The sequence below is a fragment of the Cenococcum geophilum genome, assembly GCF_001692895.1.
Source record: "Cenococcum geophilum 1.58 unplaced genomic scaffold K441scaffold_18, whole genome shotgun sequence".
In the NCBI taxonomy this organism is placed as follows: Eukaryota; Fungi; Ascomycota; class Dothideomycetes; order Gloniales; family Gloniaceae; genus Cenococcum; species Cenococcum geophilum.
In genome coordinates this window covers 2,361,819-2,374,783 of record NW_027137576.1, presented here as the reverse complement: position 1 = coordinate 2,374,783, position 12,965 = coordinate 2,361,819, and the positions used below count along the sequence as shown (strand labels likewise).

At 37.4% G+C, this 12,965-nt stretch overlaps 1 protein-coding gene across 1 annotated transcript; it reads right to left on the bottom strand.

Annotated features, from left to right (window-relative positions):
• Window positions 1-6,974: 6,974 nt before the first annotated feature.
• K441DRAFT_558074 (ankyrin repeat protein) lies at window positions 6,975-7,208 on the bottom strand (the record flags this gene model as incomplete). The annotated part of the gene is made up of 1 exon (XM_067643400.1): window positions 6,975-7,208. A coding segment is annotated over one exon (234 nt), but the record flags the coding sequence as incomplete, so codon positions are not given.
• Window positions 7,209-12,965: the final 5,757 nt, after the last annotated feature.

The window sequence follows — 12,965 nt, the reverse complement described above, 5'->3', positions numbered from 1 at the left end:
TGTTCCTAACCTCCTTTTACTAAAAACACTCCCTTCTACTAGAACGAAATGAAAAGAATAAGATTATAAAAGTAGCTGTAATATTTGATGAAGCTATATAAGCGGCAGAAAGGGAAGAACAGAATATAAGAGGACGGGAAGATAATAAGACTGCCCTACTAGCAATCCCTTAAAATACCTAAAATATAAAAAGTTATATATACTGCTATAAGCTCTATTATATAAAGGATGAGTGTTAGAGACTATACCTAAACTTTAAAAGAAAATACCATGAGGAAAAGTATTAGGAAAGGAAAAGGAAACGAAGTAACTCCTATAATAAGGAGAATAAGAGACCTAAGGGCAGGAACGATAAACCTATAGAAGAAAACAAAAACGAACCAATAGCAGGTCTAAGCTACGCCATATTAGATAGCATAAAAGCCGTTTACCTTATAGCAGCCAATATAGATATAAACCTTACAGCGACCTTCTTCCTTAACTCCGGCTGCTCCCACCACTCCGGCTACTAAAAAGAAGACTTTACGGAACTACAAAGCTACGCCGGCAGACTACTAAGGGGCTTTGTAAAAGCGCGGGCAATACTAGAAGTGATTGGGACAATGAAACTGTCCTGCCTTATCGATAACAAAAACGTAGACCTCTACCTATACGATACTCTCTACGTTTTAGAAGGGGGTGTTAATCTAATCTCTATGTTAAAGCTGCGGGCAAAAGGAGTAAAAATAGGTTTTGATAATAACGATATAATCATTACTATAAAGAAAACAAAATTCAAAGTATTCTTACTCTATGGCCTATACGCATTTAATATTTAACAATTAAAACCACCCCTAGGACTAACCGCCTATACGATTACTACCGCATAGTATAAAATCTGGTACGAAAGAATGGGCTACCTAGGGGAGTAAAATCTACAAAGACTTAAAACAATGTTAACCGGAATGGACTCCCCTTTAGATAACTGTGTATACATCCTATGCGTCTAAGGACGAATGAAAGAAAAACTATATAAAAGGAAGTTTAAACCAGGAACTTACCCACTCGAATTTATCCACACTAATATTGCTAGCCCTTTCCCCGTTATAGGCTACGACCAAAGCTAATACTGGGTTACGTTTCTCGATAACTATACGTAAATAGCCGAAGCTTACTCTATTACTAAGAAAAGCGAGTTCTTCCGCTGTTTTCAACGTTTTATAGAAAAGTACTCCCGACCGGAACGCCGTTATTAACGCGTTAGACTTAACTAGGGAGGAGAAAACCGTTTAGATAAATTCCATATCTTCTACGTAGATAGAGGAATTAATGTTAAAGTTATAGCTATAGAGCAGCACTAATAGAATAAAGCCGCTGAACGCTTAAACAGAATCCTTATAGATAAACTCTACCCTATACTACTAAAAGCAAATCTACATAAGAAATGGTGGCCAGAAATACTTATCTCCGTTATAAAAATCCGTAACTATAGCCCTAGTGCTCGCATTGGTAAAATACCTTATAAAGCCTAGTACGGTAAGGAGCCAGACTTATCCTTTATCTAAGTACTAGGATATAACTGCTTAGTACTAAAACCTGAAAAGAAACGGCGAAAACTTGCTAATATAAAAACAATACCGTGTAAACTCCTTAGCTTTAAAGGAGTCAGAACTACCGTGTCCTAACCGAAAATGGCACAATTACTCGCTCTGTAAATGTTATATTTATAGAAAATAGACCTTATCTAGGCGCCCTAAGTACTAAAGGGGAGACATAAAAACGGTTAAATAAGCAACCAGCTAAAGACCCTATAGGTCCTAGCAGGGCTCCTAAACGACTAAGAGTGTCTTATATAGAAGATTTATACCCTACTAGTAGGGAAGATGGAAATCTAGTAGATGACAAGTCACTAGCCTAGCTATAGAACCTCAAATCCTCCGAAACCTTTAAAGGGGAAAACACTAGCAAGACATTACCCGAAAGGGAGACATTACCTAAAAGGGAGGGCGGCATAAGCCCCTCAAATGGCAATAAAACGTCGGAAAGAAACGACAAAATAGACCTATAAAATACGGGTAAATTGTTAAACCAAACCAACACTAACCCTAATAGTAGGGAACTACCGTCCAAAACAGAGAACGTATACTTAGTACCTAGTAAAACACTTTAAAGCCACCCTAAGCTATGAATATTGATAAGAGTAACTAAAGGCTAATACTTAGAGGACTTAATAAGGAGGTATATATTCGTTGTAGCGCTCCTAAGAGCGGCAAAAGCCGTAACGGAACCTTTTAAACTAAAAACACTGCTATAAGCTAGGGCTGATATATCTTAAAAACAATGGCTTATAGCTATAAAGGACGAATATAAGTCCCTACTTGACAATATTATGTGGATTTTAGTCGACCCCCCTCTAAATAGACGGGTTTTACGAGGGAAATGGGTTTATAAACTTAAAAGAGGACTAAATAGTGAAATACTACGGTATAAAGCCCGCTAGGTTGTACGCGGATTTAAATAATAAGAAGGCGTCGACTATAATGAGATATTCGCATTAGTAGTTAAACCAATAAGCTATAAGATAATCTTCGCCATTGCCGCTGCCCTTAACCTTAAAATCGAACAAATGGATATTAAGACAGCCTTCCTATATAGAGCAATTGATAAAGAAATATACGTTAAGCAACTAACGGGGCTAGAAGATGGGATAAAAAGAGTTTGCTAACTAAATAAGGCACTCTACGGACTTAAACAATTACTATAAATCTGGTATTATACTCTTGCCCTCTTCCTAAAAGGCCTAGGCTTTTTACCCCTTTTATCTAACCTCGGCGTGTTCGCAAAAGGTTATATTTACTTAGTAGTTTACATAGACGACCTACTAATAGTAGGCCCTAATAAAAGTGAAATATAAAAGATTAAAGACACCTTTAGCGAACGCTTTTAGATAACTAACCTAGGGCCTTGCACCTACTACCTAGGAATATTAGTATGCAGAGACCGACTAACCTGCTCTCTTTAGCTTCACCAAAAGGGGTATATTAAAAAAGTACTACGAGAATTTAGCATGTGGGAGTGTAAATTAGTTATAACCCCTATGGATACCAATAAACTGGAACCCTCTAAGGAAGGCTTTATAGCTATAGAAACGGACCGGAACTAGTATGCTAGGGCAATCGGGTTATTAATATACGCTATACTAGGGACTAGACCAGATATTGCATACGCGGTGTTAGTCTATAGCCGCTATATAACTAACCTAGGAGAACCCTATATTAAAGCCGTAAAACGAATTTTCCGATACCTTTAAGGTACTATTAACCTAGAACTAAACTTCTCTAGTCCCTTAGAAGAACTAGTTAAATATACCGACTTAGACTAAGCGGGAGATATCGCGACTAGACGCTCTACCGTAGGCTACGTCTTTAATATTGGAAGCGGAGCAATTAGCTAGTCATTAAAAAGGCAACTAGTTGTGGCATTATCCTCCTATAAGGCAGAATATATAGGAGAAACACAAGCCACTAAGGAAGCTATCTAGCTTAGGAACCTTCTAGCGAAGCTACTTAAGTCAAAAGAGCTAATAGCGACTATTATCTACGGAGATAACTAAGGCGCCATAGCCCTAGCTAAGAACCCCCAGTTTCACTCTAGAACAAAGTATATCGCGATTTAACACCACTACGTGCGGGAAAGATAGGCCGAAGGAGACGTAGACCTACAATATATCCCTACTGAAAAATAGGTGGCAGATAGGCTCACCAAAGCCCTACTAAAAGACAAATTCGTCGATTTTAGGAACGCGTTAAGGTTAAGGATGCACGAATCTTAAGAAGTTATACGGACGAACAATAACGGTTAAGAAAAGGAAGCAGGACCGGATCTATTTTGTAACTTTATAAAGGCACTCTTTCCCTTTTTTTCTAAGAGTTTTTTAAGGTTTAATAAGGCCTAAAGGAAGTCTTATTGTTTATCTAAATCCGTATAAGGATTAAGTGGGAGCTATATTTACGCCGCTAGTTTAAGCGGGAGCTATTAACCTACCCCAATTAGTTTAAGTAGGAGTGTTAAGATTTGTTAAGAATCGACCTTTTAGTATTATAGGGAGGCTAGGTACCCAGCCTCCCCAATATTGTATTATATAGCCACTAGCTCTCTAAGATTGGAGGGAGATAATATAAATCACTTTTTAATACTTACGCTTACGACCGCGTTTTCCCTTACTTGCGGTAGCTTTATCTTTCGCTTTACGCCTCGCTCGTACCTTCTTAAGGTCCTTATAGCTTATTACTTTCGCCTTTCCTAGGACTATTAACCTGGTTAATTAGCGAACTCTTACTTCGCTGTTTGTTTTTAACAGGAATTGGTTTTAATCCTAAAGAAGGGTATATTGGATAGAGGATATCTTAGCCGCACTTATAAGCTTTTATACGTGCCTTTATAAACGCTGTTTACTCGTCTTATTAAGCGCATAAGCATCCTATTAGATTAGGTTTTACAACGACGTAAGCGCCTCTATTATCACTAGCGATATAGGTATAGTAGGTATTTATAGTACTTCTTCTTACAGATAAGGGCCTACGTCGTTGGCTTTTAGAACGGTAAGTTTAGCTAGGGGTTTCTATACTCCTTTAAGCACTCTCTCTAGGTTAAACAGAAATAAACCAGTTACGGCCCACCTAGCTATAATATTCCTCTTAGTTAATGCCTTGTCCTATATAGGCTTATATAGAGAAGTAAAATGCTCCTTACTAACTATATCTATACCACCTCGATTTAGTCGTTTAACCTAATTGTGATAGGCTGTCTTTAGGGGTCCGAAGACACTAACGTTATAGGGCTGGAGCTTGTGGGAGGTGTAAGAGGGGAGATAATATAGAATAATGTAGTTTTTAAAGCAAAACTCTAAGATTTTAAGGGTTTCGTGGGTCCCGAAGCCGTTATATATAAGGACCCGTGGTTTCCCATTCGCTAGTTCCTTGGTTTGGGGATTAAAAACACGCTTAAGCCACTCTAAGCTAATCTTTAAGTCATTGTATCTATTTTTAGAATGTCCGTAATGCTATCTAGGGGTTGGGTACGTAGTCTAGTTGCTTTAGTAGGTTAAAGCGGGCTAGATTATAAAAGGTAGCAGCGACTTATTATTACTGCTAATATACTTAATAACGGTTACCGTTGTTCGCTTAATACCTGTACCTCTATAGTCTTATATATTATCCTTACCTATAAGGACTTTAATGGAGCCAAGTATGCTTAGTAAGACTCCCATCTCGTCTATGTTATATATATTTTCCGGCCAAATAGCCGGATCCTGTAGTACTTTGCTAATTACTTTAAATTATTTTATAACCTTATTATATATATGCATATCGTGGCGCTTCTAGTCTATAGCCTTGACTTGCCTTACTTTAAGTTCCGGATAGCGTTTCTTAAAGGCCTAGGGCCAGTTCTTGCCTAAAGGCTTAATTAGGTTATCTATAAATCAATAGCGGGCGATACTAAAGGCTAGCGAATAAATAAACTTAATTTATATAGGGTGCCCAAGATTAGATATTAGTAATAAGAATCTTATAATAGCTTTCTCTTTCTCTGGGGTAAGGTATTACTAGCTTTAGGCTAATTTCTCTTTTAAGCGTCGTCCTTAATCACGATGGTAAAGTATAGAGAGGGGAATATCGCCCTGTTCTACTAATATAGTATACGTTTTAGGTATATTTAGAGGGAGACCTTACGCTAGTACCTAGCTGGCTCGGTTTATATTTACAATAGTAGTAATAGGAGAAGGATAAGAGACGGTATAGGATAGCTAGTATAATAGGAACGCGTATAGCCCGGCTGCTAAAAATAGCTGGTATGTAACTATATATGGATACTTCTAGAAGAGCGCTATAGACTAAGCTACTTGGTATTATATAAAATATAGTATATCCGGCTAAGTATTTAAAGCCCTATTATATAAGCGCATCGAACTCTCTTACTAAGATATAATGTAGATTCCTTCGCGTAGATAAATCTAAAATACGTACTTTATTGGCTAAGTGCCTTTATAAGGCGGATAAGATGTCTTGGCACAAGAATCCGGTGTGCTTATATATATTGTAGTTATTATATTTTTCACTATACCGAATAGGATTACAAGTTTCTGTAGCTATGCGAAGTCTTAGTAAGCGCGCCGACCTTAGCCCTATAGGCTGGCAATTAAACTTAACTTTAGCCATGCTTTAGTTAACTAACTCACCTCTTATAGAATTTGCTATCTTATAAGGGTGTAGCTGGAGCGGGTTGGCCGTCCTCCTTACTTATAGTGGCAATATTTAGTGCCAAATTCCTTTTATTACCGGTATATATCATTTATAAGCGTATTTACGCAGCTTGACCGTTCCGCATTTATACTAGCTTTTGTTTACTATATAGTCTCTTCCTAACTATAACTAATTTAAAAGACTTATAAGTATATGACCCGCAAAATAAGGTCGCTTTAAAGCTATATTGCTATATTCTCCATCTGCCACCTATCTAAAGCTTTAAGTGATGTTTCTATATTAGGATACTAAGGTAAAGGATATGTTTCCGGAGTTAAAAGCATTTTTATATTAGTAAGATGGCCTCCTCATTGTAGCCTTGGAACTTAAACGTAAATATAAGGTTGCCTATGCTGGTCAATGTAGAAGGATACTATTAGGGGGTATATAGGCGTATATAGGTATATAGGCGCTTATAGGTATATAAGGGCTTACTTAATAAACATATAAAAACCAGCTTTGTATTAGGGCTTGCTTAGCGCTTTAGTGGCTATTATAAGTGGCTAAAATCCCGTGTATAAACTAAAGTTTTTGAAGTTGGTTAAAAGAACTATATACTATAGCGTAGCATTATCTATACTAATTAAAAGCCCTATATCCCTTATATAATCAATAAAATTTTAAAAATAAACTAATATACGGTTGCTAAATAAAGGAAGATAATTAAAGATAGTAAAGAGATTAGGTATATTGTTATATAGATTGCAGCAGCTTAATGACGGCTATATGGCCATTATTTGAGGCCGAGTTCAATAGTGTCCATCTATAATTGTTTGTGGCTGTGATGTCGGCGCCTTTCTTAAGAAGTAACTTAACTACTCTAATATAGCCATTATATGAGGCCGAGTTTAATGGTGTCCATCTATAATTGTTTGCGGTTATAATGTTGGCGCCTTTCTTAAGAAGCAACTTAACCACTTTAATATGGCCTTTATTTAAGGCCGAGTATAATAGTGTCCATCTATTATTGTTTGCAGTTATAATATTAGCGCCTTTCTCGAGAAGCAACTTAACTACTTTAATATGGCCATTATCTAAGGCCGAGTTTAATGGTGTCTATTTATAATTGTTTATAGCTGTAATGTTGGCGCCTTTCTTAAGAAGCAACTTAACTACTTTAATATAGCCATTAACTGAGGCTAAGTATAATGGTGTCCATCTATTATTGTCTGCGGTTATGATGTCGGCGTCTTTCTTAAGAAGCAACTTGACTACTTTGATATGGCCTTTATTTAAGGCCGAGTTCAATGGCGTCAATCCACTCTTACTTGCGGTTGTGATGTCAGCGTCTTTCTTAAGAAGCAACTTGACCACTTCAACATAGCCTTCGCTTAAGGCTAAGTTTAATAGTGTTTATCCACTTTTGCTATCCTTAGACTCGATATCGGCACTATTCTTAAGTAGCAGCTTTACGGCAGCCGCGTGTCTATTTTTAGCCGCCCATAATAGCGGCTCCAAGGTTATATCAATAGTGACCCTTAGTGTATTAGGTAGTGTAGCTAGCCTAATAATAAATATTAGCTGTCCCGTAATCGACTCTTATTTTATAGTTACGTAGACGTTTAGTGTACCATTACAAGCGATCTGCCTCGTAAATTCTTTTGGTCTTATAAAAATGAGTTTCCGTAATAAATTCTCTAAAGGGGTGTTTTTAGAAGATGTTATAATATAGCATCGAGCTTATACCTCCGATTTCTGCACCTTAAATTTAAGTATTACTACGATGTTAAGAGATTCTTTACTTTTTGTACGGAATTAAGCCAAAGATCGTTCTGTGGTATTTCCGTCTAAATTGTTTGCCGTTAAAATTATGGCACGGTCCTACTAACGAGCCTAGGGATAAACGTCGATTAGATCTAGGTTAGTATTAATAGATTCCTTAATATAGAACCAGTATCGCCAACTTCTTATCATATTTATAATACTTTGGCTCTGCTTCTAGATATAAATGAGCTTGCTTAAAATATCTGATATACTTTTAGAAAGTAAGACTGAGTAACGTCCTTGCGGTCTGATGTACTTATTGGATGATTTGTCGGATATAGCATTGTTAAGTGGGATTCCTACGACTTGTTTAGTATTGTGCTGTGGGCCGCAATTAAGTAGGCTATATATATCGCTAGTTGAAGTCGTGCATAATAGGAGATGTACGCGGAGACAGCCGCTAGAAATTTCGAATAAATTTATAGGCGCGTTGTATTGTTCTCTTAAAACAATATGTCCATACTTTGCGAAGTCTGCTAAAGCGGTTGCTAAATAACCCCCGGAGACTTTCGTTAAATTCCTTAGTATTGATTTTACTAGGTTGAGGCCCTACGCTAGGATAGAATTGTCTTTAGTACCTTTCATTATTTCCTCCTGTAGCCTCTTAAAGGCCTGGCCGCCCTTACTATAGATTATCGGTATTATTACGCCGAAGATTCCAAGGAGGCAGTACGCAATATCTTCCTTTCTTTTGGTGACCCTTTTCGCAGCCTAGGATATACGTTGTGCTATACTCGCTTTATCTAACGCTACCTAACCTAGGAGGAATAGACGGGGTATACCTATAATCTTTTGGATTACAATAGATATCTCGCTCTTCGTTCCGAGGAAAGACTACGTTATGTTGTAGAAGCGTAGCTGCTCGGAAGCCAGAAGCTCCTGTAAAGTCTATCCTCGCTAGAACTAACGACTGGAGAAGAATTTAGAACCTGGGTCCTGAGGACTATCCCTAGCAAAAACGTCTAAAAGATAGGTATAGTAAATGGAGGTATTTCTATACCATTAAAACATGGAGTTAATAGCCTTACTAAGTTCTACGGCGTTGGTCTTGTTAATATAATAGGTATTAATCTAAGTATACCCAAATCTATCTTTCTTGGTTTGTTTATAGCATCCCTCTAACTTGACTGGCAGAGTCCTGCCTTTTTGAACATTTCCGTTCTCTATATCGCGGAAAGACACCTCTTCTTTATCGGCTCTCTAGGTATGAGATAATATAGTATACGGCGGGACTGCGTCGCCTAAAAACTCCTCTAACTTAAATGTCTCTATATTGATAAGACGCATTGCTAAATGCGATTTCGCGGTTTTAGGGCGCTTGTCGTAAATTCGGCATTTATCGCGTTTCGCTTAAGGGGTCGTTTTTTGAAGCAGAGATGCGAAATGACTGTCCGATTAGAAGTTTGGCAAATCTTCTATGTATATATATTGACGCCTAATTGGCTTAAAAAGACTAGTCCTTTTAGCGAAGCTAAATAGGATGTATTTTATAGGTTGATAACATATCTAATTTCTCCAAATCATTTTGGCTTGTGTTAGCTCTGGATAAGGTAAGCAAAACTCTAATTAGCGGAAACTTATAGGGGAACGACTTTACGGAGAAGGAAAGGCACCTAGAGAATGATCTCTGTTTGAGAGGTTACGTCTAAATTTAGGTAGTAAGGCTGAATTTTATCTCGGTCCTAAATAATTATCTAATTATAATCTGTTTATATAATGGATTAATCAGCTTATATAATATAAAGGTCTTGCTAAAAGAGGTTAGCGTTTTGGTAAGTATTAGCAAGAAGGTCTAGGGCGTAAGCATACTTATAAATAATATATACCGGTAATAAAAGGAATTTGGCATTAGATGTCGCCACTATAAGTAGGGAGGACGGCCGACCCGCTCTAGCTACACCCTTATAAGGTGGCAAGGTGTTAGGTAATAGATATATAGTTCTTATAGTTAGCTTCTAAACTAGAGCAAGTATATTAATAGCAGGAAGTATTTAGTTAGCGCTCTATAACGGCCTATACCCTAAATAGTGTATGGCTATAATAGAATATATATATATATATACATATATATATAAGGTGGCGAATTCCGTAAGTATCTTTATAGAGTTTAAGTTAGTAGTTAGAGGTTAAATTATAAGGCTATAAGGCTAAGGCTAGCGCGCTTGCTAAGACTTTATACAGCTATAGGTGTGGCAGCTACTGTAAGTAAATTACGCTGTGATAATTAGTCCTAGCTAGTGCGGAACTTCCCCGTATATTCCGCATATTATTACCTAGCCTATAGCTGCGCATAGACCTTTTCAATCGCGCTAGCACGTATTCTAGTAGCGACGGCCATTATAGCTAATGCAGAGTGTCCTATAACGCGTACTATTCTTTCGCACCCGCCTACGACTCTTAAACGCGTGCGATGAAATGCGAGCGGCTCATAGTATACAGCATTCAATAGACCGCATTAACACCCCTTTATACGCCTAACCGTAGACATATAGCTACATTTTTAGGCCGTTACCTTAACTATCTTACCTCCACCACCGCTCTCTAACTCCGTCAGCGACTAACAGCACTGTTGATCGCGTCTGTAGCAGTATACGTCTGCTCGCAGACTGGGAACGTCAACAAGCCTTACCCTTTACGTTGGGGCCGGCATTTACATTATTGCCGGTGTCGCTTCCCTAAACCCTTCGCGCTGCGCCCTTCTGCCTGCCTATACTTGCTCCTCGTTTACCTCTTAACGCCTTTAACCCGTCCTCTTAACATAACTCCATTTCTATCTGCTATCTGCGCTTTACTATAAAGTTAGGTGCTTTCTCTTAACACGTAGCTTCGCTAATTAGTGGCTTATAGAAAGAAGATACTAAGCACAACCTTTCCTTTTAAAGATTATTATTCTTATCCTAGCGCCCCCTATTACGCCTCACCTTTAACTACTCCTTTTATACTAACCTTATACCTCCTCTCCGACCGACCTCATTTCCTCTTCTTTAAGTCGATTGTACTAGGCGCTATATTATCTTTCCGAGCGATCGCTAGTTAATTCTATTAGGGACATTGTAGAGGAAGATATAGGAGTCTATTATATAATAGCTACTTAGTTTAGATGTTAAGGATCTAGTTAGCGTAGGTGTTACGGCGATTATTACGCGTCTTAATGCCGTTATTAAGTTCTTCGGGCTGTTGAAATCGCACTTCTTAGAACGGAAGAAGCTTATCTATTAGCGTCTTAGTCACGACCACAGCGGCATCGTTTAATATTTTGGCGTCTTGGAAAATGTTATTATCTTATAGTTTGCGAGCTAGATATTTATTAGGTAATACGTTGCAAGACAAAAATAGGTTCCACTTTCTCTTAGGCTTTGTTAGGTTAAACAACTTTTTAATACTATGTGGTTTATCTATTTAAGAAGCGTATTCTATGGCGATATATTATATAATAACATTTTCCTTAATAATAATCTCAATATGTAGCTGGGTGATTTCACCAGATTGGCCATTGACGACTATTTATTACTCGTCTATTATAAGACTAGTCACAAACTTCTTAGCGAAGATATCTTAACAAAGACCGAGCTTTTTGCCCTCGGCTCTACTACTTATAAGATAATGACTGGCTTGAAGCTATATAAGGATCTACCTAACTATGAAATATCTACTGCTTTTTCTGAGGGTCGCTATCTTAATCTAGAATCTGTTTTTATCTTTAGGAATATAATTATAGGATGTTAGATACAGCGCTATACGACTGCAGAAGAAGCCCTTTAAGATATAAAATTAGAGGGTATGTTTAATTCTTTGGCTAAGCTATAAAAGCTAACTATTTAAATAGTCGCTACTATTAAAGAGCCACGCATATACCGTTTCCACACTCTTTTTAGCCGCTAATTAATTTTGTTTCCTTTCTTCCTAACCGTTGTTTCCTTAATTCCATTTATAGGCTAGATAAAGCGCTAGAGATTACTTTAATAATATATATTAGCAACGTCCGTAGCTAATATCTTCCCCTAACTCACCTAGATGGTTAGAGGTAGATATTCTGGGCAGTCACTAGGTCGTTTAGAGGACCTAGTTATAATTATATTCCCGCTTAGGTCTTTGGCTGGAGAAGTATTAGGGCAATAATACCCGTTTTCTTTAGCCTTTTCGCACTCATTTTATTTTCGAACGTCTTAAATATGACGAGGCAAAGCTCTGCAATTTTTATAGTAGAATAATTAATTAATATAATAGCACATCTTAATTATAAAGATTAATGGATTCGAGGCTAATCAATAAATTATTATTAAGATGATTGCTTAACGTTGAGACTCTAAGTTAAGCTGTGTTGCTGCCTCCGGATATGCTAAGGTAGTAATATATACTTTATTTTAGAGTCGGATTTTTATATATCCCAAGCGTCTGCAATAAAGGAAAGGCTCCATATAGCCATAGATCTATTAGCCACTATAAGTAAATTACACCGCGATAATTACGTGGGATGTGTGGGGCTATTTAGCACTAGCTAAGGTACTAATTAGCGTGGCGACCTTGTATAAATTTAGGCGCCATAGCGGATATAAGGCTAGTGATAACTTACCGCGCTATTATAAGGCTCTTAGGTTCGGATAACACCTCTCTATAAGTGTTGTAAGTGGTAAGAGCTTATAAGTAGTACTGTAGTAAAGGAACACTATTATACGCGAAAAGAAGGTTCTTTATAACTTAAGCGTAAAGGTAACAATATAAACGTAATTTTTAGGTGGGAGGTCTTGGATGTTTATAAATAGCTATAGTATATAATTTATAACTACAGAACTGTAGCAACTATTAACGTATGCGAAGAAACCGGGTTACTTAAAGTCAAAGTAATGTCCGTCCTTACGTCGCGGAAAACCTACTGTACCGGAAAATATAAGGGGTACTTTAACTTTAAGCAACTATAAC